Genomic DNA, 27431 nt, shown 5'->3' with positions numbered 1-27431 from the left:
AGGACATGCCCTTTGTCACAGGACAAAGCCCTCACTCACCATCCCAGAATCCCAGACACCTGCCCCACATCTATGAAATTTACCAGTGTCCCCATTACACGGTGGGCAGGAGAGCAGGGCCTGCCAATGCATGAGTTTCTTCTACCTGAAAAACTCATTTCTGTCTTAGAATAATAGCTGTGAATCCAAAGGAAACATATCACAGGGCTATAGGATGAAAATCCCTTCCTTAAATGAACATTTCAGATGGGTCCACTTTTACTGATACAAAACATGAACCAAAAAAAAAAAAGAAAGAAAAAAATTCACCACCTTATTTCCACAAAGAGGAATCCAATTTCTAAAGTTTCCAATCATTTAATTTTTTGAAATGGCTCCAAGCCTTGTCTTTGGGATCCTGCATGCATACCATCTTTGGAATTCGTTTTCCAAGGATCCAAACTGAGCCGAATCAAGATACTGGGATTTATTTATGTTTTCTAATGCCCAGAGATAATCAAGAATGTGCCAGTTATTTCTTAAGAACATTATGACCTGGTGAACTTATTAACACAAGCTAAACAGAAGAACAGACTGAGGTCCTCTCCCTAATAGTTCTAACAGCTCCTGGACAAGTGGAGTCCCCCAAATTTTCCGAATTCCACAGGTCTTAAAAGACCAATGGCTGAGTTATTCTACTAGTGATACACTCCTGTTATCTATCCTGATCATTCTCTGAGCATTTCAAGGACTAGGATGTACAGCATATATAGGCTGGGATACATGTACACACATACTGTGAAACCTGTTCATGATTTTTGCTAAGTTTAAAAATACAGTGTCAGAAAATTACTCATAGTTGTGGAGGAAGATGGGAGAAAAGTGCCAAATGGGCTTGTCATGAGGACTTCTCAGTGTCAACATATATAAAAAGAACTTTTAAATATAGGCATTATGATAAACAAAAATGATCAAGCTAAATTTTCAAGAAAGCTTCTAGGTACAAGATCACGGTGGCTATGTGTACTACTGTATAGCTTATTCATGAGGAACATTGTGTCCACTGTTAATGGACCAGCATACTTGGCTCCCCAGAAACATTTCAACTAGACAAAACAACAACACATTAGTCAGAAATATAGCTTTATTATTATAATATTTTATAATCTAAAAACTTTCTTTTGAATTGTTGGAAGAGAATATTCCAACTTCCAGACAACCGACTGACCCTGAAAAATACTGGAAAACAGTGTCTAAGCAATCTGAACTTTGCAGTTAAGAATAAGTAATCTTGAGTGGGGAAAAAAAAGAATGAAAAACAGCTCAAATAAAGATTTTGTCCTTACAAAATAAATAAAATTAGATCCATTCTTCAGTTTAACCTTGAACATGTTTTCCCAGAAACTTTGGTGATTTCTTCCAAAAAGCAACTCTAAGGTTGACTGCCCATGTGGACAAAGAAAATATTTAAAAATAAAACCGAAGTAGGACGTGGCCCATGGCTTGGGCCATCGCAAGTAAGTGGGGTATCCCTTCGAGTGAGCCAGCTTCACGTTTGAATAGCAAATTTATGTCTCTTAAGGAGCACAACGTACATAATGCATTTTCTTGTGTGAGGGTCAGAATTCTGCTGGGACTTTAAAAAAATTAATAAAGAAGTCTTAACATCATTTGTCTTGTGTAATGTACATAGAGTAGATATGATACTATGCTGCTTTCTGAAGATCACTGGGTACCACTGTCAAAAAGAGCTGTCATGCACCCTAGACATATTAAATGAAAATTGAAAATGTAGGTTACATTTAAAAAATTAAAAAAAAAAAATCTGGCTATACCACCTTTCAAAATAAATTGTCATTGCACACACACATTACGGGACAATTAGCATGCAACAGAATCAACGAGTCAATTTTTAGTACATAAAAGGTAAAGGGCAATCATGGTATAAACATCAATAAATAAATAACCATGGAGAAGGTTAATTCTCCAAATAAATAATAATTATAACATTACAATTTTTATAGTGTTAGCCTAAACAGTGATATTCACAGCAATATTTTTCGCACTTGATAGTTGCCTATACACCACGTGAATGGTCCACCCCTACGAGCCAAAAGTCAAAGTGAAGATTCAAAAGTCAACATTTTCACTATGACAGGTTCAAAACGTTTGTACAGTAGTAAGTTACACTTTTCAATTTACTAGCATTTTAAGTAATTGCTTTATTACCTATTTTTAAAGCCCTGCTAATCTGATGTTTACTGCAATAACAATAATTCTACTAATGTTAATTAGGTTACAGTTTTAACTTTTAAAATGAGAGAATTCAATTTACATGAACTAACATATATAGTTTAAAAACTATCCACCACACACACACACCTTTTCCATGAGTATTTAAAAATAAATTCTTAATATACTTGACATATATATATTTTGTTTGTATTATATATATGTATATATGTATATATTTGGGGACATAATTATTCTTATTTCCAAGAAGGATGCCAGCACTTGTAAACTCTGCAGATTTGATGAAAATGCTAAATTTTTTAAAAAAGTAACATGGAAATGCTTGAGAAAAAATCATAAAGCAGGTTCTTAACAGACGGTTCTTTGTAGGAACAAAGGCCATTTTAGGGACAGAGAGGACAGGTTCTGAGTCTGGATCCCACATGCACTGTTTATGTTAGAAATTACTTTAGAAAGCAGTGTACAATGAACACTTCAGATAGCTGGCTGAAAGGTAAGAATGTATATTTTAGTCATAAAAGGGCACAGGAGCAGCAGGAGGTGGAAAAGTTAGGCCAGCACGGAGACAGTGATGCCCACAGCTAACAGACAGAGAAGCTGCTGACACTGCCAGGAAAGGAGGTCTTGGGAGAGGGTTGCAGTGTCTTGGGATGGCTCACAATGCAGCACGTGTGCAATCCGAGGCATTCACCCATTCAGACCCTGAGCTTGTGGTGGGGGCTCGTCAAAGCGTTTATGGCCTCCCCAACCACAGCGAGAGACACAGGTAGAGGCTAGCAGCATGATCTTAAGGTGCAGAATATCCAGCCAAAGAGGGAAGAGATGCACCAAAAGCTGAATAAACATGCATGCAGAGAAACACAAAACCTGAATCCGACAAACTGAAACACTCCATGGAAACGAGAACTGAAGTCTAACTAAACAAGTCCCTGAAGCAATCCAAACATTGAAATCTGGATTAACCAGAATACTCGGGGAAACAGGAATCCTTCTTTTGAAGGCTTACACATTAATTGAGGGGACGGTTAAAAAGAAATAAAAATAGTTTTATTTCACTGCAGTGAAGAGAACTTTCTATTCCCAGTCTTTGTCTCACAATTTAGAGAGCAGTGGACACAGATGAAGTTTTTTTCTGTGCCTGACATCTTGTGTGACCTTGGGTCTGAGAATTAATCACTACTGCCTAGAACACCAGATGCAGAAACTACTGAAGACTGGGCTAATTATTTTAGAAGTTGGAGCTTTGTTCTACTAAAATTTGGGGATAAGATTGCTTTCACCTTTTCAGTGCTTTCTGTAATTTGCCTCTGGCTTCTACAAGGTACCTGCAGTAAAATTCTGTTTCATTGAGATTCCCGTTTGTTAAATTCTGGTTAATCCACATGCTTGTACGGACAGGAAATAACTGTTATACCCTTTGCTTTCCCATTGTGTCTTACTATGGGATGTGCCCAAAAAGACATTATTGTTGGCCCCTAGAACATTCCCCAGAACCCAGCAATCGTAGTCCAGAGGCACCCACCCTTCTAGATGATGTTCACGAGCGCTGTTGGCTTTTTTTTGGCCATTTTGGGCCTGATGTTGCCTTTCCGACTGAACCCCAGAGGTTCGCCTTTCTTCGGTAGTCTGCAGAGTTCTCTTGGGGACTCGGCCTGTTCGTGAATGGACTTAGCAGGCTGCATGCTGGCTCTGTCATCCTTGGCTTTTTTCAGGTAGCTCCTTCCCTTTGGATGAAAATGGGTCTTGAGATCAGGGTGGTTATACATCAAATGTGGGTGCCCTCGGCTTCTATAGATGGTCAGGCAGGAGGAGGGAGATGAGCAGAAAGATTTCTTTAAAACCTTAAAAGATTAAAAACTATCTACGGCACAATCACTCCTGCATGCTAGAGAAGTGATAACGCACCAGTAAAACAAATAACATACATTGTATTTTTCTTCCAAAAATTCCTGTGGCCTTCATGAAGTGATCTCATGATACTCCATTCCCAGGGAAATATTACAAGTCCTATTTACCAGAAATAAAAGCTGAGGCATAGAAAATTTAAATGACTACCCAGGAGAATACGTACAGTTGGTCTATGGAGAAGATGGGCGGAAAACCCATACCTCATGAGTCTTTAAGTAATTACTAGGGGACTCAGATCTGTAGTATAACTATTACAAAGTGCATGACTCATAGTATAAACTTATGTACATATACTGTAGTACACATACGACATGAATAGTGCTACAGAGCTATTATGACTGTATTGTATCTCAGAAAGAGAAAGTTATACCCTATCATACTGTAAAAATACTCCAATTGTACTATCATACTGCCATATACAATAGACTACTATTAGGTCAATGCAAAAGTAATTGTGGTTTTTGCAATTATTTTTAACCTTTTAAACCGTAATTGCTTCTGCACCAACCTAATAACATAGCTAAAAGTCAGACCCACATTTTAGAAAGTTAGGTGCATAATCGGGTAAATTTTCACCTGAGACTCTCAAATCCATTTATATTATGGATGTCTTATAAAATGCAACAGGAAAACATCGTATATAGACATTATCAAATGGCCCAAGTATAAAAAGATATACATACAGGCATTTGGATTTCCTATTTGAGGAGATATCTGTAAGCTAAAGGAAAACAAGAAAGAAACATTACTTCACTTGAAGGTTGGATTTGATTTCTAAAGTCTTGCTTCTATTTTTAAGAAATTGTTTTCCCATCAAGGAAGCCAGTAACTGCTATTGGGAGCACTGCCCACGGCACCATCCATCGCAGCAGTGAACAAGCACACCTCATGCTCAGCCTCTGTTTACTCAGGGAGCCTCTGCGGCTCCCTGTTCTGAGATTTCCAAGAAGCCAGTTGCTGCAGATTTCAAAATTTCAAAGGTCAAAGAGCCCTCCAATAGAGCAACATGTGAAGAAATATGTTTTTAAAAGCTGGAATGATGTGCCATTATTTCTTGACTGATTCAGGATGTATTTGCAGCTCATTTACTACAGGTGTGGTGGACCACAGTGTATCAACTAAGAGGGAAACTGGCATAACATGTTTATTGCCTAAACTACATCATTTCTAAAATGAGAGCCTACGAAGACCAACCAATTCCATAGTCGTCCCTGAGGCCATCTATCACTGAGATTATTTTCCACTCCCAATAAAATATCTTCCTTTAAAAAAAAACTTTTATTTATTTAAGTGTGTTTTTCTAGAACCCATCAGCTCCAAGTCAAGGAGTTGTTTCAATATAGCTGTGGAGGGCACAGCTCACAGTGGCCCATGTGGGAACCGAACCAGCAGCCTTGTTAAGAGCACCGCGCTCTAACCAACTGAGCTAACCGGCCGACCCCAATAACATATCTTCATGCACTTCTGTGGCGAAGCTAGGAATATCATTTCCAGAATAAATTGATAATTATCATTTTGTGATCCAGATGTCACCATCCACTTTACAGGCAAACCCAGTGTATTCCCAACCTTTTGTTCCTGACCTCCCCCATGTGCCTTCCCTAAAAGAAGTGGCAGGCAGACGGATGGACGCTGAGGATGACAAAGAAAATGTGGGGGAAAGGCCATCTTGATGTTGAGGCCCAGTGTGGCCTAGATCCATGTCCCTGCTGTACTCAGATAACCTGAGGAACCAAGCTCCGCCTAAGAGCATCACTTGCCTGGTTCTTTTATCTGCAGCGTGAGCTTTAGTCAGGAGCAAATCAGAAAGAAGTTTTCTTAAACTTTTGAGGGTCATACCCCAAGAAGGCAAGATTTGCCTTCCGCCTTTTGACAATCAAAGGTCAGCATTATTGTTGCCACTGTTCACGCTGGCTGGATTCTATGAGATTAGTAAATATGGACAAAAAAAGGTACCTTCTTGCATGAAGGGTGTGAGGTATGCAATACACAAAGAAGGCAGGACATATGGCTCAGATACATACCAGGCAGGCAGCTTCTGGGAATCGCAAAGCATCAGCATTTCTACCTTCTTGCCCTCCTGCCCCACCACCACCAATAAGTGTTTCTCAACTGGGCTCCTTGAATAGACTTTAGTGTATGTGTAAACTAAAAAATCTAGAATCTTTCTTCCTTTAAATTCCTGCCTACTTTTTTTTTGTATTATTATTGAGGCATAACAAAATTTTTTTCCCTTTATGTAAGCATATAGTTTGATAACTTATATGTATACATCATGTCCTTCGGAATTTTATGCAAAGAGAGAGAGAGAGGGAGAGAGAGAGAGAGAGAGAGAGAGGGAGAGAGAGAGAGAGAGAGAGAACGCTAGAATGCTTCCCTGCTTTCCTCTCTGGGGAAAAGGCCAACAGTGTTATCAAATGTTCAAAGGAGTCCCTGACTTCCAAAATGTAGTTATTAAAGTTTTAATAACTACAACCTTAGCGCCTATGAATGTCACTGATGGACCTCAGGAAATGATAAGAATTCACTATGTCTTATAGTAAGGGAAATGCATAAAAATAGGTAAAGATGAGCCATAAACCTCACATGTACACATATACAGGTACCATAAATTGCGCATATCTATATGTCACGTGCTGGGTAAAATACTGACCATATGAGTATAACAAGCAGAAATAACTCTCAAAACAACTATGAGGTAAGCACTATAATCCCCATTTTATAGATAAGGAAAGTAAGGCAGAAAAGTTAAGTAGCTGGTTCAAAGCCTCAACATTTTAGCACTGTTAGGGCGGGGCTTTAAACCCAAGTTAGCACATTCCAAGCCAGAGCAAGCCTTCACTCTGCACAGCCTCCCTAAACAGTGTGTGTTTGTGTACATTAAGTATAAGAGCAAGGAAGTACATACACAAAACGTTAAGTGGAATCCATGGCTGGATCAGAATTTCTCCAGCGATCTATGATTATGAGGTTTGGGGTGGATGCCGGACCGGTTATCACACACCAGAGAATTTCATATACTCTCTTCCCTTTGAACACAGGAGGCCATTGTTCCTTCTGATGGCAACAGACACAGGCAGACAGAAAGGCTCTTCCTACTTAGCCCATCTTCCTGCCTCCATTTCTCCTATGCTACTTAGTCTTCCTTTTGTTTAGGGAGGGACGAGTATGAAGATGGGCATCAAGAGCGCCCTTGATTGAGGCTCCAGGGTGGAAAAATATAAACAACCTTGCACTGAGAGCCAATCTAAGCATTTCTAAAACACAAACATGGTGTCATCTCAGGTTGTTTCAGGCTTGGGGACACTGGACACTCAGCCCTCATCCAACCTCCCCTTTGTGTAAATAGCAGCCCTTTCTACTCAATTGTCCGGGACAAAACCTTAGATTCACTCTTGATTCCTCTTTCCTTTACCCTCTAACCTAATCCTTCAGCAAGGCCAACTGCTCTTGTCTATTCTACTCCCAGAACATGTCCTTATCCCCATTCCTTCTCTTTACCGCCCCTCTATCCAAAAATGCTATCCCCTCTGACCTGTCACCTCATAACCAACTTCTAAGCCATCTCTCGTTCTTGTGCCCCTCCAGTCAATTCCCCCCAGAGCAGCCAGAGCCATTCTGCTAAAACACAGATCACCTCCTGCTTAAAACCTTCCAATGGCTTCTCTCTGTGTTCCGGAGTAAATACAAATTCCTCCCGTGACCTACAGACCACAGCGTGCTCTAGACCCTTTCCAACTCTCGGACTTCATCTCCTACCACTCAAATGTGCCACGCTTATTCCCTCCTGAGGCACGTGCAATTCCTACTCTTTGGCCTAGAACATTCCACTTCCAAATTTCCAGGGCTGCCTTCTTCTTGTTATTCCGGTCACAGCGCAAATATTGCCTCCTCAGCAAGGCTTTTCCTGAAAGCATGTCACTAGTGCTCAAGTGGACATCTCCAACACAGTCATCTTTTTTTCTTTCTAGGAGTTGTCACTATACAAAATTATCTTTGCTATTTGTTTACTTGTTTATTGCATGCCTCTCCTCACTGGGAGCAGGGACCTCATCTATCTCACTCACTGAAGTTTCCTCAGCACTCAGTCAGCGTTGCATCCCCAATAAATGAGTGTTAAATGAATTACTGCTAGTCCTAATTTAGCAACCTGCAGGAAATAAATGCATCGCTTAAAATAAGATTATCCAAGCTGTTTCATGACCTTTCATGGGAGCAGTTCTGTCAGTGATTTTGGCAGATGGGATATTAGGTCACTTTGTGTCTAATTCGACAGCGTTTTTTAGAGCATAAAGACAAAATATCTGAGTAAGCATAGTACATTTTTAGAAACCAGCCAGGTGAAAAAGAACATAAATGCTCAAGGGGATTAAGGGAAAGATACAGATGCCAAAACATTATTTCAGAAAAAGGCACTAAATGTGAGGGGGGAGGAAATATTTTTAGAGCACAAAAGAATTTAAAGTTAGAAGACACCTCAGAAAGAATCAACGTATACATCAATCTAGAAATTTCACTGCTATCTGGAGATGGTAATGAGGGAAAGAGGAGAGAGGGCAGGAACTCGGGGTGGGTGGAAGAAGGGAGATAAAGAACTGACAATTTTTTTTGCAGTGTAGCCTTAGTGGAGATGGTAGAGCCAGGCCAGGCTGGTGATGACTTTTCCGACTGTTCTGCAGGACGGAGCTGAGATGTGGGAGGAACAGATTAGAATGTTCTGCTCCATCCTGGACACTGGGGCCAGGAGCTCCCCTCGGTGGGACTGAGGCTCCAGAAGCCCAGGCATCTCAGTGCTCCAGACCTTCACTAAGTAGGGCCAACAAGGTTAATAAAGATGTGTCAAACTTCTCCTGCTAAAACATCCAAGCTCTTCTGTGTATCTAGAGCCACGGATACCCTGGGAAGCTAGACTTAGTACTTTCATTACATCAGACATGTCTCCTAATTTCATAGGTGAATGTATCTGATTACAATGAAATAGACTGACTAAAAAGGAGACATGGTCTTAGGGTCGGTCTATAGACTGTCTCACAATGTAGTATATCACGGTCCAAAGTAGAGTTTAAAAGATTACACATCAAAACAGGGGAAACTACATCTGCTAAATCTTTTCAGAAATCAAACACCTCATTCTTGGTCTTCTCAGGGTGATGTACTCACCTTCCACTAGAGTTCACCTCCCTCCAGCCTGATCATGTCCTACTCACAAGCAGCTCTCACTTCCAAATTCCCTGCTAAAATCTTAACTGCACTTTGTCTGAATTAGTCAATTCTCCCCCAGGTAAATCAAGTCTGATGAAGGCAGATATTGTCATGTTTGGGACACAGAGGGCCTAAAATAAATATTTACTAGTTTCCTACCATATTTGTATGTATGTATGTATGTGTGTATGTGCACATGTGAATATGTGTGTCTATATGTATTTATGTGTATATAGGTGTGCATGTATATATGTTGTGTGTACATGCACACATACATATAATTTTATATATACACATCTGACTAGACGAGTAGAGATGCTGTTCAACTTTTGATCGCATGGTATAGCAGGATGACAAATAATGACTGGCTATGTCTTTTAAAAGATGTTCAGTTTTCAAGCTGGAAAAATAAACTGAGCAGAGGAAGTGAACACAGAAATATAAATGAGACAGCGGACTAATGGGCTTTCTTTCTTCTTCCCTGCCTTCCACTGTTTCCTAAAATCCTCTTGGCTTAGTATAGTAGGATTTTACATATCTTACCTCTGGGTTACTTATAAGCCTAAAGACTGAAAACATTAAGGCTACATTTTAATTTCAGAATTCCTAACCACCAAAGTCAGGTGATAATCAGAGAATTTAAGAGACCCAAAGACCTTATAGTGCAACTAGCCCAACTGCTTCATCTTAAGAATTATAGGCCAAGGAAGACAAAGTGTTTTGCCCAGTCAAGAGGGTAGGAATGATCTAGAAGTCAGGCCTTTTCACCTCACGTCTCAGCTCTGTGACCTTAGGCCACAAGCCTCTCCTGAGAGAGGGCAAGATGGAAGAAGAAAGGAAAGGACTCACAGTGTCCCTCCAGCCACAGTTAGTTATGACTGGACACTCGCACAGTTTCCCAAGGAGGTAACACAGTAATCCAGGAGAGAAGTAAAGGTTCCCTCTCAAGAAAGTTACATGTGGAAGACCAAAGACACCTACCTGGAAAATAATATGTCATGAGGCTGAAACTGCTTTGAACACAGAAACCTCACAGATGTAACAAATATACTTCCTTCCAGTCTACTCTGCTCCTGACTGGAAAGCTCTGGAGCCTGCATTACTGTACTGCTCTAAGGCTAAGCACATATTATTACAGGAAGCACTGGGTCAGATTTCTTCATTTCTTTCCTTCCTCCCTCTCTCCTTTCTTTCCTGTTGTCTCTCTCCCTCCCGTCTTCCTTCTTTTACCCACCTGCCTTCCATTTCATTCCTTCTTTTATTACTTATGTTTCCTTTTCATCTTGGCTTCCAGAATGCTCAAACTAAACTTTTTTTTATCAACCAAGAGCAACCTAAACTTTTGGTTAACATAAATGTTTCCTATTTATATATATAGTCCATTTTGGGGTAGGTAAAAGAATTATTTAAAAATCTTCTGGGAAGGAGGTAAACATAAACTTCAATAAATAATGACAATGTTATAAATAAACCACTTCGGGGTTTCAAAAATCCTTTCTTTGGCTTTGTTGTGTATACCACCAAAGAAACTGTATGCAGGGCACCTACAGTATGGTAATTTGTACCTCCTCCCTGTCCTCCAAAGAGACGAGGAAGCTTGATCAAGCCACTGTGAGAGTCTGGACCTTCATCCATATCCAGGATTCTCATCTGGACTCTGGTGGTTTCTTTAGCCCCTGAAACTATATGTAAACTTATCACCTGTGAATTTTTCTGTCTTTTTGAAAATAGACTTAAAGAATGTTTAACATATACAGACTACTGAACAGTGTTTTCCTTTCTATTAAAGAAGAAAAAGAATGTTGTTAAATCTTGCTTTACTGAGAAAGGCCAAAGCTTTCATAAGATTTGCTTGAAAAGCTCTAAAAAACAGTATCTTCCGATCTACCTGAACACCAAGGTTGGGACAGATGATTTCTTCGCATACTTCAAAACTCTGTTATTCTACAAATATGAAAATATTTCTACCCATTCATCTTGGCTCTACTTCGGAGAGTGAAGAAGAACTGGAGACGGTGCATCGCTTACTTCCAGGTGTCTTGGGTTCACCTATATCACTTCCATAACACAGGCATGGCCAGGGCAGTGCTTTCAAATGATGTCAAGAGAGTCCCTACAAGTCCCTCCCCAGCTCCCTTTGCTTCTGTCCTTGACCCGATCTAATACTCAAGCACCTCACACTTGGTGGCTGGACCTGTGTCACTTACCACGTGCTCACTGATGTCTCGGCAGAGGCCGTCCGCCTGCTGGCTTTGATAGTACTCTAACTGCTTTTCCGCCAGTTCTACCCGTTGCAACAGGTTCTCAATAAAGTCCTGGAGCCGAGCTTTCCCTTGAACCTCCTTCTCGGCTGCTGCTTCAAGGAAGTGGTTGAATGTAACAACTTCTCTGCAAAGACAAATGTCAGAACACAAAATAGAGAAATGAGACAGGAATTCATTCATTCAATACGTATTTATTGATTGCCTACTATGTGTCGGGTACTGCCTTAGGCAGTATGGCCACAGCAATGACGAGAGATAAAATTCCATTTTAGTGATTACATTTAGAGATCACAGTTTAGTAGGAGATAACCATAGAACATATACAAGCAATATATATGTCAGGTGGTGATAAATGCTAAGGAGAAAACTGAAACTGGGTGCAAAAGGACAGAGTGACAGAAGAAGGGAAGGAATGAGTGATATTTGAGAAAGCAAAGTCAGGGGTCGACCTTTTGGACGGGGTAACATTTGAACAGACACCTGAAGGAAGAAAGGAATAAGCCATGCAGCTACCTGGGAACAGCTCCGAGGGAATGTACAGATGGGTCTGAGGTACAGCAAGGAGGCCTGTGTGGTCGGAGCAGAGTGGGGGAGGGGTGAACAGTGGGAGCAGGGAGCCAGGTAGGACCTCACAGGTCACAGTGAGGATTCCAGATTTCATTAAAAATGAGATGGGAAACCATCAGATGCTTTTGAGAAAAGTTCTGACTTACATTTTAAGTCTAGCTATTAGAGGAGAAAAGACTACGGGGAGGCAAGGTATGGAAGCGAGAGGCCATGCTAAGCACCGAAGTTTATAAAATGAGTAACCTTGTCGGATAGTAGATTTTCGAGCTAAGAATGAAACAGCCCAAGAAATGCCATCTTGAAGTGGATTCAAGATCCACTGGGAAAGCTGTTTTAGCTGACAGAAGAGAAGCAATGTGCAGGCTGCCTTTCCCTAAAATGTTGAGCAAAGTACTTCAAACAATATTCCTTTACCTACATAATTCCTTGTGGAGGCACAAATCCAGAATATTTTTAATAACTTTATTACTATTTCATATTTTTTATTGATAACGCAAGAACGAAAATAACACTTTTCTGATTTATAACTAATAAAAGTTCTTTGTAAAAAATTCAAACACATTACAATATATATAAGAACTATCCTCTGAAACCCCATTATCCTGAGACCGCCACCATTAACATTTTGGTAGCGATCCTCATAAGCATTTACACACATACACACACACACACACACACACACACACACACACACACACAGGTGCTTGACCTTTTTCTCAGGCCAAGCTCCAAGTAATCAGCACTACCAAGAGGTGTACAGTATCACATCTGATTTGCCTCATTTAGTAAGAAACCATGAAGATCCTTTCAGCCACCCCCTCTGTATGCTCTGCCACCCCCACTGAAGCTAACGAATTCCATAATAGTACTACCTGTTGGATATAGTACTTCTTTTATGTGTCTTCAATATCTCTCTCAACCCTCGAGGAGCGGCCCTTCATTTTTCTGGCCATGCTCAGTTTATGCAGAAGCAAGATTCTAAACACTCTGATAACTGTCCGCCCTCTACCCTCCAGCCTCTTTCATTTTAGGTAAATGAATCCTATTTTTTAAATCTAACCTCATGCAGTTGTTCTAGATAGTTAAATTCATTGACTTCTCTGCATCTTCTCAATCTCCATTTGATCTTTATTTTTCACAGGGCTCCATAATTTCTTAAAGAGTAGAACTTCAGGGAAGTCAGGCTCAGGAGTCAGTTTCGTAGAAAGTCTTTGCCAAATAGCTGTTCGTGGCTTCTAGCTCCTTTCTGTACAACTAGTCAGTGAGCTGTTTTTACAATTAGTCCTGATTTTTCTCTCACAAATATGTCACATTGAGCCATACTGAAACTTTTTCTGAGACATCCTACAGAGTCAAACGTCTCTGCAAAACCTTGGGAATTATCTATTTATAAAAATAGAAAAGAGACTGGTTCTCACAATGATTCGCTCAAAGAATTGTTCATTATACCAGCTTCCATTTTTCTAGTTTCCTATCCAAGATGAAACATAAACCCCAATCCCATAATAATTCCATTATCTTTCAGTAGTCAAAAGATATTCACATAAGAGAAATAACAGTCCTTCTGTAAAGGAGTTTTCTTTCATCATCAAGTCTGAAGTTTATTTCCAGGTGTTTCCGAACAAGCCCTGAATAGAAGATATGCACTTTCCAAGCTGTTCAGGCCATGAACACAAGCCAATTTTCAAGCTCCACGGTCATTTGGCTTTGATCTGTCTCCTAGGTGAGTCACAGACCTTAACTAGCAGCAAAATAGTGGCGGGTCTGTCTGAGTGCTACATTCAGCTGTTTCATGGTTCCTACCAAGTTTCCCCGAAAATAAGACCTAACTGGAAAATAAGCCCTAGCATGATTTTTCAGGATGACATCCCCTGAACATAAGCCTTAATGCGTCTTTTGGAGCAAAACTTAATATAAGACTCGGTCTTATTTTTGGGGAAACACGGTAGTTATGTTCGACAGTTGAGATCCTTTGGACAGAGTATCTTCACAGTTCAAAAGCACCACTGAAAACATAGCCCAGAAAATAGCTACTCCTTCTTCTTTCCAACACTAAAGTTTCAATTCATTCAGAGTCCAGCCCACTGTGGGTACTTCCTGGGTGGTATTTAGGATAACTGAATTATGAAACAGTCTCCAAATTGTACTTAACAGGGAAAACAACCAAAAACCCAACACAGATAAAAACAAAAACATAGATAAAAGAGCCAGTGTTTGTTGTGTTTTTTTTCAATTCATTTTGGTTTTTAATATTTACTGTATTTATCTCATTACAGGAAAATTGCATACTCCCTTACCATGGAAAATAGGAAAATTGACCTATTTGGAGGATCTAACTGAGCAAGGTCCGAATCAGCTTTTTTTTTTGCTCTAAGCCCCTCACTCAACACAATACATGACACATAATAGTCAATAAATATTTGCTGTAATTAATTTTTTAAAAGGACAAAGGAAAAACAAACAAAAAAATGACCCATAATCCTACCACCACCCAAAGGTAACTACTGTAAATATCCTGGTATATTTTTTCCAGTCTTTTTTCCCCTCTGTGCATATGACTCTCAGGTTGTACAGTTTAGAATATAAGACAGAAATATATGACAGCTTAATCCCACAGGATTAGCATCTCAAAAGAAAACAAATCTGAATGCAATACAGCTTATGATTGTGGCTGTATTTTTAAATCATGTAATGTTTTGCTATTGGTTCCATATAAAACTTTCACGAATTAACACTAATGCTCCTAGCTGATAGTGGAGTGTTATGCCATGTTGTAGAAGAAAAACATCTTTTTCTAACTTCCCCCTCATCCAATTATCTTATGCCCTGAAGCTGAGAAGTAAATACCCTGTGTCTTTTTCAACTAACCTGGCACCAATGCTAACCTAATTTCAGTTTATGGATGTTTCACATCAACTAAAACAAAAGGTTAAAACAAGCCTGATGATTTAATTTTAAAAGAGAAGTTACACAAGACAAGGGCTGGAAAAACTCATCATACTGAGATTGTGGTTGGGTATCTATATTAGATAAAAACAGTAACAAAAACCCAGTGACTAATTGTGGAAGAGCATGTGTGTACAACTTCAGATTCCCCTGTTACATCCTGCTCAGTCTGGATTAACAATATCCAGAAACACCTCTTATTTCCCCAAGGATTTGGGGAATTTCCTGAATGGAAAAGAAAGAAGTTTAACTACATTACATTTGGAACCTCTTTAATAATTATTCTCCAAAAAGTAAAACATCCATTGAAAGTAGAAGAAAGACCAATGGATTTCAATGCCAGGGAGGACAAAATACTCGTTAATATGATTTCAGATTCCATGTTGCAATTAACCTTAAACAAACTACCAAATGTCGAATTTGGCATAGTATCAAAGCAGAATATCCACTATTCTCTGAAAATGCTATTAAAATACCCCTCCATTTTCCTACTACATATCTGAGATTGGATTTCCTTCATCTATTACTTCAACCAAAATAAATTTGCAACAGATTAAATGCAGAAGAACTAACAAGATCCAGCTGCCTTCTTTAGATCAGATATTAAAAATATGTGCAAAACTTAAAAACAATGCCACTCTTTTCACTAAGTTGTTTTTGGGAAAATCATTATTTTTTCGCAGAAATATTTATGTTATCAAGTAATGGATTTCTTATTGCTATTTGTTAATGAGTTAGTGTTTTTCAAATTTCTAAGTTTTAATTTCTAATACAGTAAATATCAATAGAAAAAACCTACACAAGAAAAAGCTTTTGGGGATCGTCAGATTTTTTTAGGAATGTAAAGGGAAGTGAGGCCAGAAAATTTGAAAATTGCTGCCATACTGTATACCAGAGTGATCCAGAGTGATCCAGAACTCAGAACTCTGGTGAGGGTAAACAACATGGGCTAGAACATGAGGAAGATGCAGCCACAAGCCATACATTTATTTATTCCATTATCTAGTCACTCAACAAATATTTATTGACGCTACCAGGTACTGGGCTTAGTGCTGGGGCACTCTTGGACCCATGGCTACATTCATGAAGCTTAGTGTCTAACCTAAGGATCAGCCGTTCCAGTAAAGGGCGGGGGAGTTATTATTTCAGGCTCTGCAGGTCATTCAGTATCTATCACAACTACTCAACTCTGCCTAGCGCAAAAAGAGTCATAGATGACGTGTAAACGAATGAGTGTGGCTGTGTAACAATAAAACTTTATTTTTTATTATTTTACTTTATTTATGGACACTGAAATTTGAAGTTCCTATAATTTCCATATGTCACGAATTATTATTTTTCTTTTGATTTTTTTTCAACCATTGAAAAATATAAAAGCCTTCTTAGTTCACGAGCTCCACAAAAACAGGTAGCAGGCCGGATGTGGCTGGTGGTGCGCTGAACCCTGATGCAGTGAGCAAAGCAGACATTAAAAGGAACACGTACTAAAATAAATGTGTAATTACAAAGCTGAGCTGAAAGTGACTAAGAAAAAGAATAATATGATGCTATCAGACAGAAGAGCAGAAAGACTTGTGTGGTTTTATTTTAGGTTCTCAAGCCTGTGATTCAGAATCCAGTGTGAAAGCTGGAGGCCAGATGAGAAGATAAGTAAGGGCAAAGCTGAGTGAAATTCAATCAGGGTGTGGTATTGACCAGCTTTGGGGAACTTAACTGATTCTAGGCTACTCTCAGTCCCATCTTTGACTTCTTACTTATTTTTTTAGAAAGATTAAATGTCATTAAATCCAAAGTTTCCAGTTTCAAAATTCACTGGGAAATATGCTTATTTAAAGCATTATTTGATACTAAAGGAAAAAATACCAGTATAGTATAAGCAACGGGCCTGAAGTTCACTCTTTTGCCGAATGACTTGCAGACCTGGAAATCTGTCAGCATCCTGAGATTCACGGACATTCAGGAACAAGTAGTACATAAGGGAGCACTGAGTGAAAAAGCCGTTTTGGTACAATCAAAGCTTTATTTAGGAAAAAAATATTTGTTCATTCATGCACTCATTCATTTACAGGAAGGCCATAACGTCTACAACAAGAGAGATTATTTTTTCAACCCCCTCACTTACTTTTTCTGAGGTGGGTTAAAGACAGGTTAATTCAGAAAAATCAAAGACATACTATTATGTGGACAACATTCTCTAGAAATGGGTAGAGACAGAAGGAAATGCACGTTAAGGGTGGTGTCCGTTTCTATTTTACATAGTCACTGAACTACACATGTTAAAGAGGGACACACACAGATCATGCCACATATTGTAATCTACTATAAATCCACCGCTTATTTTGCCTATTCCCGTATGTTTCCAGCTTTCGTGGCCATCCTGTCGCCTTATGTTCCTCAGGCCTCGTTCATACACAACACATCCCTCTCTGCTCCAGCCTCAGTGAACACTCTTCTTTCAGCTAGATCCTTACTTTTTTTTTTTTAATTAGTTTCAGGTGTACAAAACAAGATAATAGTTAGACATTTACACCCCTCACAAAGTTGCCCCTCTATTGTCCCTCTGACATCGTACATATCTATTAGAATTCCATTGCCTCTATTCCCTACGCTGAACTCCACATCCTGTGACTATACATATATTCGATTATGGTTGACATTCAGTATTATTCAGCTTCAGCCTCAGGTGTACAGCATAGTGGTCAGGCATCTACACCGTCCATGAAGTGGTCTCCCTAATAAGACAAGTGCCCATCTGCTACCCTACAAAATCTTTACAACATTATTGATTATATTCCCCAAACTGTCTTTTGTATCCCCGTGGCCATCTTGTGGTTACCAATTTGTGCTTTCTAATCCCCTCACCTTCTTCCTCATCCTCATCTGCCCATCTAGCAACCCTCAGTTTTTTTCCTCTATCTCTGAGACTGTTTCTGATTAGCGTGCTCATTTATTCTATTCTTTAGATTCCACATATAAGTGAGATCATATGGTATTTGTCTTTCTCTGCAAAAAAAATGAAGCTGGACCACCTCCTTACACCATGGACGAGAATAAATTCAAAATGGATTAAAGACTTAAATGTAAGATCTGACACCATAAAACTCCTAAAATATAGGAAGAAAATTTGCAGACATTACCTTGAGTAATATGGTTACAGATCCTTACTTTTGCACATGCTGTTCCTCCAGCAGAGTCTCTCCTACTGCCCTTCCTAAGTCCCCACTCTTGCTGATCTCTCCCACCTCAGGGCTCTCCTGCTAAGAAGCTCTCCCAAACATATGGCTGTTACTGTTGACCTACTGTTACTCCCACAGAACTTTGCACCCTATCACAGGACACATTTATCCCATTCCACTGTAAAATCAGGAAGTAAAATCAGGGCTCCTGTGATACCCCCAGCACCTAACATGAACCCAGCACACAAAAGGGGATCAACAAATTTCTGCTGAATGCACGAAATGTGCAACTACATCTCTAGTTGAAAATCTTTAACTTTTCTTTCTTTCTTTCTTTTCATCTTTTCCCAGACTAGTACTGGAAATAAAACCAGTAAGTGAGTAACCTTGCAACACAGGTACCTCCTACAGGAATGGGGGTGGGATCTAAAATTGATGCCACTCTTCTTTCTATTCTTAAACAACACTTTAATATCAGCTTCATGTCCCAAAGGCAAAGCACTACCAAGTTATTTAAATTTCATTTTACATTACTGATTTATGAACCTCTTCAGAGGTATATGAAATGGTAAAAATACCTCTGGCTAAAAATAGTCCAGCCATTGATCACAGAGCACCTCAGACAGACCGTAGTGTCAGCCAGGAGGCAAATCCCAAAGCTAGGCTCCATCACCTCTGAGCACTGGGAACCTGGCTGCAAACTCGGAGTTCAAGGACGGCTCCTGTGTACCCCACGGGGCCCCACAGGGTAGAATGTATACCTGTTCCACATCTGGGGCCGTGTCACATCTCTACTTGTGTCAGCCCTTTACCTCATCTCTCTTTTTTGGCTTCTTTGAATAAACCAAAAGCATATATATTTCTCACTAAGGATTTACAAAGTAATGAGAAAGTCAAATTATTCTTATTGGTTCTAAGTAGCTCAACATTTACATTCTAAGCCCTTCAGGCCAGAGAAGGGTTGGGGGCTTGGAGGGAGGGAAGGGAAAGAGCAAGAGAGAGACAGAGAAAAACAGAAAACTTCCCTGAGTCTCCAAATTTTACCACACGCCACCCCTCAGAGAGTATGTTTGACATCTAGCTTTTTCTCCATTAGTCTGTAAGTCTGCATGGAACCTAGCCTGGAAAGAGAGGACCCTCATTTATATAAATGCATTAAAATGTGAAGCAAACAGACCCCTCCTTGTCCCACTGAATGCGACATCTAACATCATTTTTCTTGGCCTGCTTCCTAGCTATGGATCAGTCTGGAGACCAAATCGCCTCCTCACCGCTTTAGCTGATCAAAAATGGGAAAGATGAATTAAGCAGCAAGAGGGTTTTTCGTTGTACAAAGCAAGTTTGCAAGTCAAGTTTGCTTTTTAAAGGCCAGCATTCCACAGCCAGCTTTGGACAGAAACCTAAAGGGACATTACCTGGCTCAGGGCACCTATCTACATCTCTTTTATCACACCCATGATGATCGGTTTAATGTCTACTTTACCTTCTGATCTATTACTGCCAGGAAAGCAGGAAGTGGACTCATTTGGTTGATCACTGTCTGACTCGAACTAGAACAGTACCTGGCACTCAGAGGGCACTCAACAAAGATTTGCCTTCTACTGACTCCTTCTGCTGGGAACAGGGCAAATGATGAAGGAAGAAGGGAAAAGATCATATCTATCATAGTTCGCAAGGGAGCAGGATGGAAATTAGAGATGGAATTACAAAGTGACCCCTCACCACAGTCAAAGGCTGGCAGTGGCACACGCTCCACCCTGACCGGCCATGGATGTGCCAATCAAGTTAAAAGCCCATGTTGGAAGTTAAAAGCCCTGGGCTAGTGTTCCGGAAGCTTAGTATCATTACCATATTTACTGACACAGCCCTTACCCCATTTCCTAACACCTTTGATGCCAAGTGACAATTCCTTTAATCACATCAGAAAAATAAATGATGTCACCCTGGCAGTTCTCTCAAAACAGCAAAGAAGCAAGTCCATTCCAAATGGGCCCGATTTCGTATTACTTAAATCTTTATACTTTGGGCAAATATCACATTTTCAAAAGTCTGGCTGAGATACAGTGAATGGAAAAAGCAATCAGCAGAGAGACAGGGAATTTGGGTTCCATTTTCAGCTTTGCTACTAAAGTTTTATTTTGCTGCTAAGTCATTCCACTACCCTGGGTCTTATTTTCTACATCTGTAAAATGAGGGTGTTATCCTGAAGGAGCCAGGAGTAACTTCCAGTACTAAAATCACGCAGTTCCCTTACGGGTCATCTCTAACAGTCACCTCCCTGCTCTTCTTCAATGTCACTATCCAGCCACCAGTGCAAATCCTGCCTTTCATCCTCACTCCTTCAGTGTGGCCTCTTCACCTGGAAACATCTGTTCTCTAACTTTTTATCAACTTAAAAACATGGCTTGCATTTAACCACTGTTCAAAGTACCCTAGGATTGAATATAGGTGTGTTCATGGGTAGTTTTATTCTTCCTATGTAGAGTGTAAGCTCCTTAGAGAAAAATATCAAGAATGTTGTGTTCTCCCCACACACACAGTGCTCGATACTTCACAGGTGCTCAGTCTGGACTTTCCAACCTCACCAGCAGAAGAGTGTGCAAGTAAATTTAGGATGACCGTTATTACACCGATGTCCTCTAAACCCCAGGTGAACTCCACCAGGGATCAGCTACTACCCACATCCATCCTTTCTTGTTAAGGGATACCTTACGGCAAGGTTGGCCAGGATTGATTTACCTGATTACCAGCAGTGCTACCCTCCAGTCCTGAATACTCTTAAATAAGTAAATACCTGTTTCCATGGGACTTTTAAAGTTATGGGGACTTTGTGAAGACAATGAACAATTTCTTTTTCAGATTTGCTCTGCAGAAACATGTAGTAGCTCTTTACAAAGGTGCAATGAGACTCACCAGCACAGAGGTACAACATATTGCCAATTCAAACAATCTCCTCTGTTACAGAGCACATATATATATGACTCCTACAACCAAGGTGCTTCAGTCTACAGATGGCCTCAGGGCAAAACCGGCCCTTGAGTCTTTTATTTCAGTTTGAAAGAAAGGATTTTAAAGTTGAGAGAAAAATCCATAAGCAACAGAACCTCACGTGAATGTTAAATACTGATGTTTGCTTTTTTTTCTTAACTGAATCTACCATTTGTGTCTCAAAAGGTCCACAGAGTTTAACTCGATTTCGAATGTACTGTAAACACCTACTTTCTCTCACAAACGGGCCTTGAGAGCTCATCTGGATGGGTTTAGCAGGGGAGCACAGCCCCTGGCATGTTCCTTGGACAAAAAGCAGCTTCCCGTATCTGAAAGGTCACTTCTTTGGTGGAAGACTCAGCTCTGTGAGTTGAGTGGTGAGGAGGGAAAGCGCATGGCCCAGCCAGGCAGATCAAGTCAAATCAACCGGTTTCAATGGTGTGGGAGACTGGCAACTGGCTCCCTCTGCATCCCTATTGTGGGGGGTCAGGGGAGGGCAGGGTGGATCCTGTAGACACTGAGGCTGAGGGCCAGCGTTGCTCTCTCAGACCAAGAGCTCCACTGTCCTGCAGGGAAACAAGACTCTTTCAGTCCTATTTTATGTACAGAAAGAGTGATTATTTGAGGTTTGAATACAGAAACCGATGGGGCAGGCCAAATGGAGGCTTAAAAAAATGAAGACTTTGTTTATTTTATGTTTAAAAGTTGAAGGCAGTTTCACTGTATTTTCATCTAAAGTGTTTTGTTTTGTTTTAAATGACATTGCTTTCCTTTTTCTGGTAGTCCAAAAAATATCATACTAAAAATCAATTCATGATTTACCCTCAGATATACTCACAAAAAACATGAAAAAAGACATATGTACAAGAATGTTAACAGAGGCACTATTTTTAAAACTAGGAAAATGGAACAAAACCATATATTCATCATAGCAAGCAGATTAAATCAGCCATGGTGCATCCACAGCATGGAATACCATGCAATAGCCAAAAGGAATGATATAATTCTATATTCAATGCAAGAAAGATACCTACAACATACTATGTTAAAACAAAAACAAACTCCACACACAAGTGGAAGAAAAGTATGTGTCATGATTCCATTTGGGAAAACACAGTAACTGTATATGCATATACAGTACAGATTATATGCACACAGGAAGGATCTAGAAGGACATTCACTAAACTAAACAGTAGCTGTCTCCACAGGATGGGGTGGTGTATGCTTGGAAAGGAGGGAGGACTTTTAACATATACAATTCTACTCTGTTAATGTTTTTTACAAGTATGTATTAGTTTTCCAATTGGTCCTCAGGTGACAGTGCTGAATTAACCATAACACATTATCATTATTGACCCATGCATGGCCCACTTTTACTTGTTAACCAATTCTTTTCTAATAATAAAGCATCCTTGAACCCACCAACCCAAGTAAAAATTAGGTCCTTGACCATAACCTAGATCTAACCATATGTTCCTTCCCGTCACCATATTGTCTTCTCATACTCCAGGCAACCACCACCTCAAATCGCACATCCATTATTACTTGTGTAAATAATAAATAAAACACAACAAATAAGTAAATGCAAACAATTAATTTGGTTACTTTTTAAATCAACTGCTCTTTAATCAAACAGAAATACCATAACATTTAATTCTAAGCTTTTCTCTGCACGTAGGGCAACCACATCTGCCATTTTTCCACCAGTGGAAAAATGGTGGTGCATTCCACAGTGGCGCAATGCTAGCCACCCTGGTCGCCTTAATGGGCATTAACTTCCCACCAGGAAACACCAGAAGCCAAGACAGAAACATTTCTCATTAGCAATCATTTCTCTAAGAGCAAAGTAAATCAGTGGCTCAATCAATTCCGTCCTTACTCCATAATTTAAAAAATGTCAAGTTGAGCAGATCAGGCTTTTCCTCTACGTAGAAAGTAAGCATTTAGTGATAGCAAGTGATGAGCTCTTTGATATATAGGGTTTCTCAACCTCTTACCAAGTGGAAGAAGCTTGAATTACTACTGTATTTTAAGAGACAACGCAGATGGAAGCCTGCCACAAGGCAAAAAAGGATGAACTTAAGTCAATCTCTATAATGGAACTCAAATTATTTAGAAACTTTCCTTCTAGAATGTTTTAGTTTATCAGTTGTTATGTCTTTTCATTCCATGAATTCTGCGCCTCTATTTAAAATGAAATCCAACATTCTGCACTTGGGAAATACACTGCGTTGGTATGCATACTTTTCTACTTTGGGTTGAATCCATACTTACTGATAAGGAAATGGTTTTCCAAGTATGATTTTTAAAGAATTAGTTTCTCTGATCGCCGATAACTTGTGAAAACCAGTGTCAACTCTTTGTAAGCAGGCACGACTTACTATAGTATGACATATTTCTTTTACAAAAAAAGAAGTCTGAAACTTAAATCACAGAAGCACAGCAATATCAGAAAGTTTCCTCTGGGTTTCCTAATGTCTGCTTCTTCCAAATAAAAGTTGTAATGAAATGGATTTTCAGCAATCAACGTTTTATTAACATGGGAAGATAGTCCTAAATGGCAAAGAAGCCAAAATTACGGTGTTTCCCCTAAAATAACACCGCGTCTTACATTAAGGTTTGCTCCAAAAGACGCATTAGGGCTTATGTTCAGGGGACGTCATCCTGAAAAATCATGCTAGGGCTTATTTTCCGATTGGGTCTTATTTTCGGGGAAACACAGTATTTGTGCTTAGAGCATATTTTTGTCCTTGACTAAGACAGCATCTCGTGTTCTTGACTTCATTACATGGAGACTGTTAAGAAGGAAAGTTGCCCAGCATGCCCTTCTGCCTTCCCGTTCAATTCCCTGGCTCACCAGTGGGTGCTGGGAATGGAACCCACCACAGAAACAATGCATTACTCCCCTCTCTAATAACATTATCTGTATGTTACAGTTTCCAAGGTGAGAAGGAATTAGATATTTTGACTTTCATGTTGCCAGGTTGCAGACCATACAGCTAGGGTAAATAATATTAAAAGCCTTGTGTCTCTTACATTCAACTGTATCAATGAGAAATACAGCCAAGATACCTGCAAGTAACACAAAACCAAACCTTACTTAACATTTGCTTGTAACTCAGGGGGAAGGAGCCTAAAGAAATCGGGTTAGCATCCTGTTTCAGAGCCACTTACTCTTCTTTTCTGAGAAGCTCCTCCTCGGATTCCGTCAGGCGCTGCCTCAGCCCAGCGATCATCTCCACGGCCACGTCCACCTGTCTATTCAGGGCCCGCTCTCGTCTCTGAACTTCCTGCTTTTTCTGAGTCAGCTGGACAAAAGCCGCCCGAACTTCCAACAGTTCGGCAGTTTTCTGGGCCAACTCTTTGGTGAGTTTATCGATTCTCTTTTCGATGGTCCTATCCACCGCCTCGACCATCCGATTGAATTTTTCTCTGACATGGGCCTCGAAAGCAGCTTTGGTGTCTGAGGTGGGAAGTCCAGGACTCGATCGCGGCCCATCCAGCGAGTCTGTTCGTAGGTCCACGGCAGTGTAGGTCTGCACGTAGGACACAGGTCTCTCTGCCACCACCTCGAATGGCTTCCTGTCCTTGGAGTGTTCGTGCGAAATGCTATATAAGTTAACATAGCTTGGTTTCTGCTTCACCACATTGCCACAGCTCTGCAATTTTCCCTGTTTCAGAGGTTCTGAGGAAGTAACAAGGTCTGTGTCTTTGAGGGAGGGAAAGAGGTTGCATTTTGTCAAGAGGGTTCTCTCCTGGTAGCTGTGACTGAATTCCAGATGGGCCCTCAATGACGACAGGCTTCTAAATCTGGTATGGTCTCCACACCTCGGGCAGCGGAATGGCAGGCACACAGCAACATTCTCAAAGGATTCCTGCCAGGGGTATCTGCTGTCCTCAAAAGCCTTCTGTTGCATTACTCTAAAAGTCCTGGGCAGGAGGCAAAAAACAGATAGTTTACATGTCTGTTTTAAAATGCTACTGAAATGACTGTTGTTGCTCATCTCCATGAGGGCAGAGGCCTTTTGGTTTCAAATGACGTTTGCATAAATCTTACGTGAAAATTAAAACCTGCAAACCCTGGGCCAAATCCAGCCTCATCCATCCAGGTCCCTACCGTCTACCGCTCTTTTTGCACTAAAAGGCAGAGGTGAATAGTTGAGACAGAGACTCTATGACCTGCAAAGCCAAAAATACTTGCTACTTGGCCTTTACAGAAAAAGTTTGCCGACTCCTGCCTAGAATAAAAAAGATGGGTAATATTCGTTTTCACAGGTAAGAATACTGGAGCAAGGAGGTAAAGTAATTAACTGAAGGCCAGATGGAAAATGGCAGATCCAGAAGCAGATTCAGGTTTCCTGCCCTCCTGAATTTAGTATACTAACTGCAAAACTGTGCCCTATTTTACTGATAACCTGGTAAGCATGAATACAAAAAATGAGGAAAACTGAGCGTGAATTATCAGAACTGACCCTAGGAGAGCAAGCCCAGCTCTCTTTACTCAAGAATAGGAAAGATATTACTCAAACTAGGTGCAGTGGCATCCAAGCCATCAGCTGAAAAGTTTTCAACCTGCGATTTTTGCCCTTAATTTTGTCCTCTCATGATTGCTGTAATAACATAAATCAAAGTATTATTGTAACAGCAATAGCTGCCATACTCCAGATTTACTAAAATTTGGGAACCCAAAGTGTCAAATATTATCTGACCTTAGTGGGCCATGGCCAAGACTTTATTAACATAAGAGTGTTCTGGATGGATTTGTCTTGTCTGTGGTCCTGTTTTAAGGATCAACCTCTAGGCATTAATGACAACCTCTAGAAATGGCCAATGTGCGACCAGGTAGGTATCAGCATAACTCTTTTAATAACAGAAAGTTACTATTTCCTTGTAAGAATTCATCTTAGCCTTAGCAACAGATGACTGCTAGCAACCCAATTCTGCAAGCAGCGCGTATCCATTTCTTCCAGGAATGGTTTCTACTTAAATGTAAGAAGCATTGGGCCCCCAAAAGAGGGAGCTTAGCTAAGGGTCTGGGCTGAGAAGTGTTATTACTGGGCCCTCAACCTCTTCAAAAGCAGAGGTGTAAGTGGTCCCCAGACAATTAGGCAAGCTTCCAGGTTAATAATAAAAGCCTCTGGCCCCCAGAGGGGGAATCTCTTCCTGTGCTACACCAGGCACCACCGGTTTAACCACCGGATTTCTGGGATGGGATACAAATCCTGATAGAAAATGCAGATGAGAGATGAAGGAAGGGGAAGACAGGGTTATAGGGGTCAGTGGGAAAGGGGAGGCGTTCTGTATGGGGAAATGGGTAATCACGCACTCCGCGAGTACGCAAGCTTTCAAGGGCCCAGCAGAAACCCCAATGCATAGGGTGGGCGGAAACAGCCCTAATTTCCTCTGCCTGAGCAAGGCAGGTTGGCAAAGACCCTCCTGCGCGGGGCTGCCGGCGCTCCCCGTCCCCGCCCCGCAGCGTGCCAGCCCCAGAGCCGGTACGCGCGCACACGAGTTCCTGCAGGTAGGGGCCGGGAAGCCCAACTCCCCGCGGGGGTGAGGGGACGGGAACTCCTGACCAGCCCCTACCGGTCCCCTCCGCCGCGCCCCCTGGGCCGGGCCGCAGGCGCCGGAGCCCCGCGGCCGCCACTTACCCGACTTGTTGCTGTAGCTGCAGGCTCCGCTGCTGCTGCTGCTGCTGCTGCTGCTGCCGCCGCCGCCACCGTTGGTGCTACTGCTGCGGGAGCCGAGCGGTTTTCAGCAGAGCCGTAAATCAGGCTGAGCCGGGCCCGCTCCCACCCGCGCGCACCCCGGCGCCGGGACGAGCCGCGTCCAGGGCGGAGCGTGGCGCGGGCCGGCGGGGGCGGTGCGCTTGGCTGTTGGGGACCCCGGGTGTCCGGAGGGCGAACGCCTTGGGGCCCTGGAGTCCTGGAGTGCTGTGGTCCCTCGGATGACACCCCCCTCTCTGCCCAGGTGCCAAGAGCACCGTCTTCCCTCCCTAAGCTGTGGAGCGGGTTGAGGCTCAGGATTCCACCGACACACGGGGAGCGATGCTGGGATCGCTCCCTGGGCGAGGGAAGGGGCAAAGCGTGCCAGCCTTGGAGGCGCTGCGCCTTCTGCAGGCCCTGGCAAGCTTTTTTGTACTTTACAG

General features: G+C 41.2%; 1 protein-coding gene across 1 annotated transcript; it reads right to left on the bottom strand.

Moving 5' to 3' along the window:
- Nucleotides 1-1214: 1214 nt before the first annotated feature.
- Nucleotides 1215-27211, bottom strand: ZNF365 (zinc finger protein 365). Its single transcript, XM_033129679.1, is given in 7 exon segments — nucleotides 1215-3636; nucleotides 3638-3785; nucleotides 3788-4020; nucleotides 4824-4861; nucleotides 11550-11730; nucleotides 24458-25213; nucleotides 26935-27211. Coding segments are annotated over 6 exon segments (1374 nt in total). The 5' UTR covers nucleotides 25201-25213; nucleotides 26935-27211; the 3' UTR covers nucleotides 1215-3605.
- Between the last annotated feature and the right edge of the window lie 220 nt (nucleotides 27212-27431).

This window comes from Rhinolophus ferrumequinum, chromosome 16, assembly GCF_004115265.2.
Source record: "Rhinolophus ferrumequinum isolate MPI-CBG mRhiFer1 chromosome 16, mRhiFer1_v1.p, whole genome shotgun sequence".
NCBI lineage: Eukaryota > Metazoa > Chordata > Mammalia > Chiroptera > Rhinolophidae > Rhinolophus > Rhinolophus ferrumequinum.
Note: the sequence above shows the minus strand (reverse complement) of the source record. Positions and strands in the feature narration are given on the sequence as shown.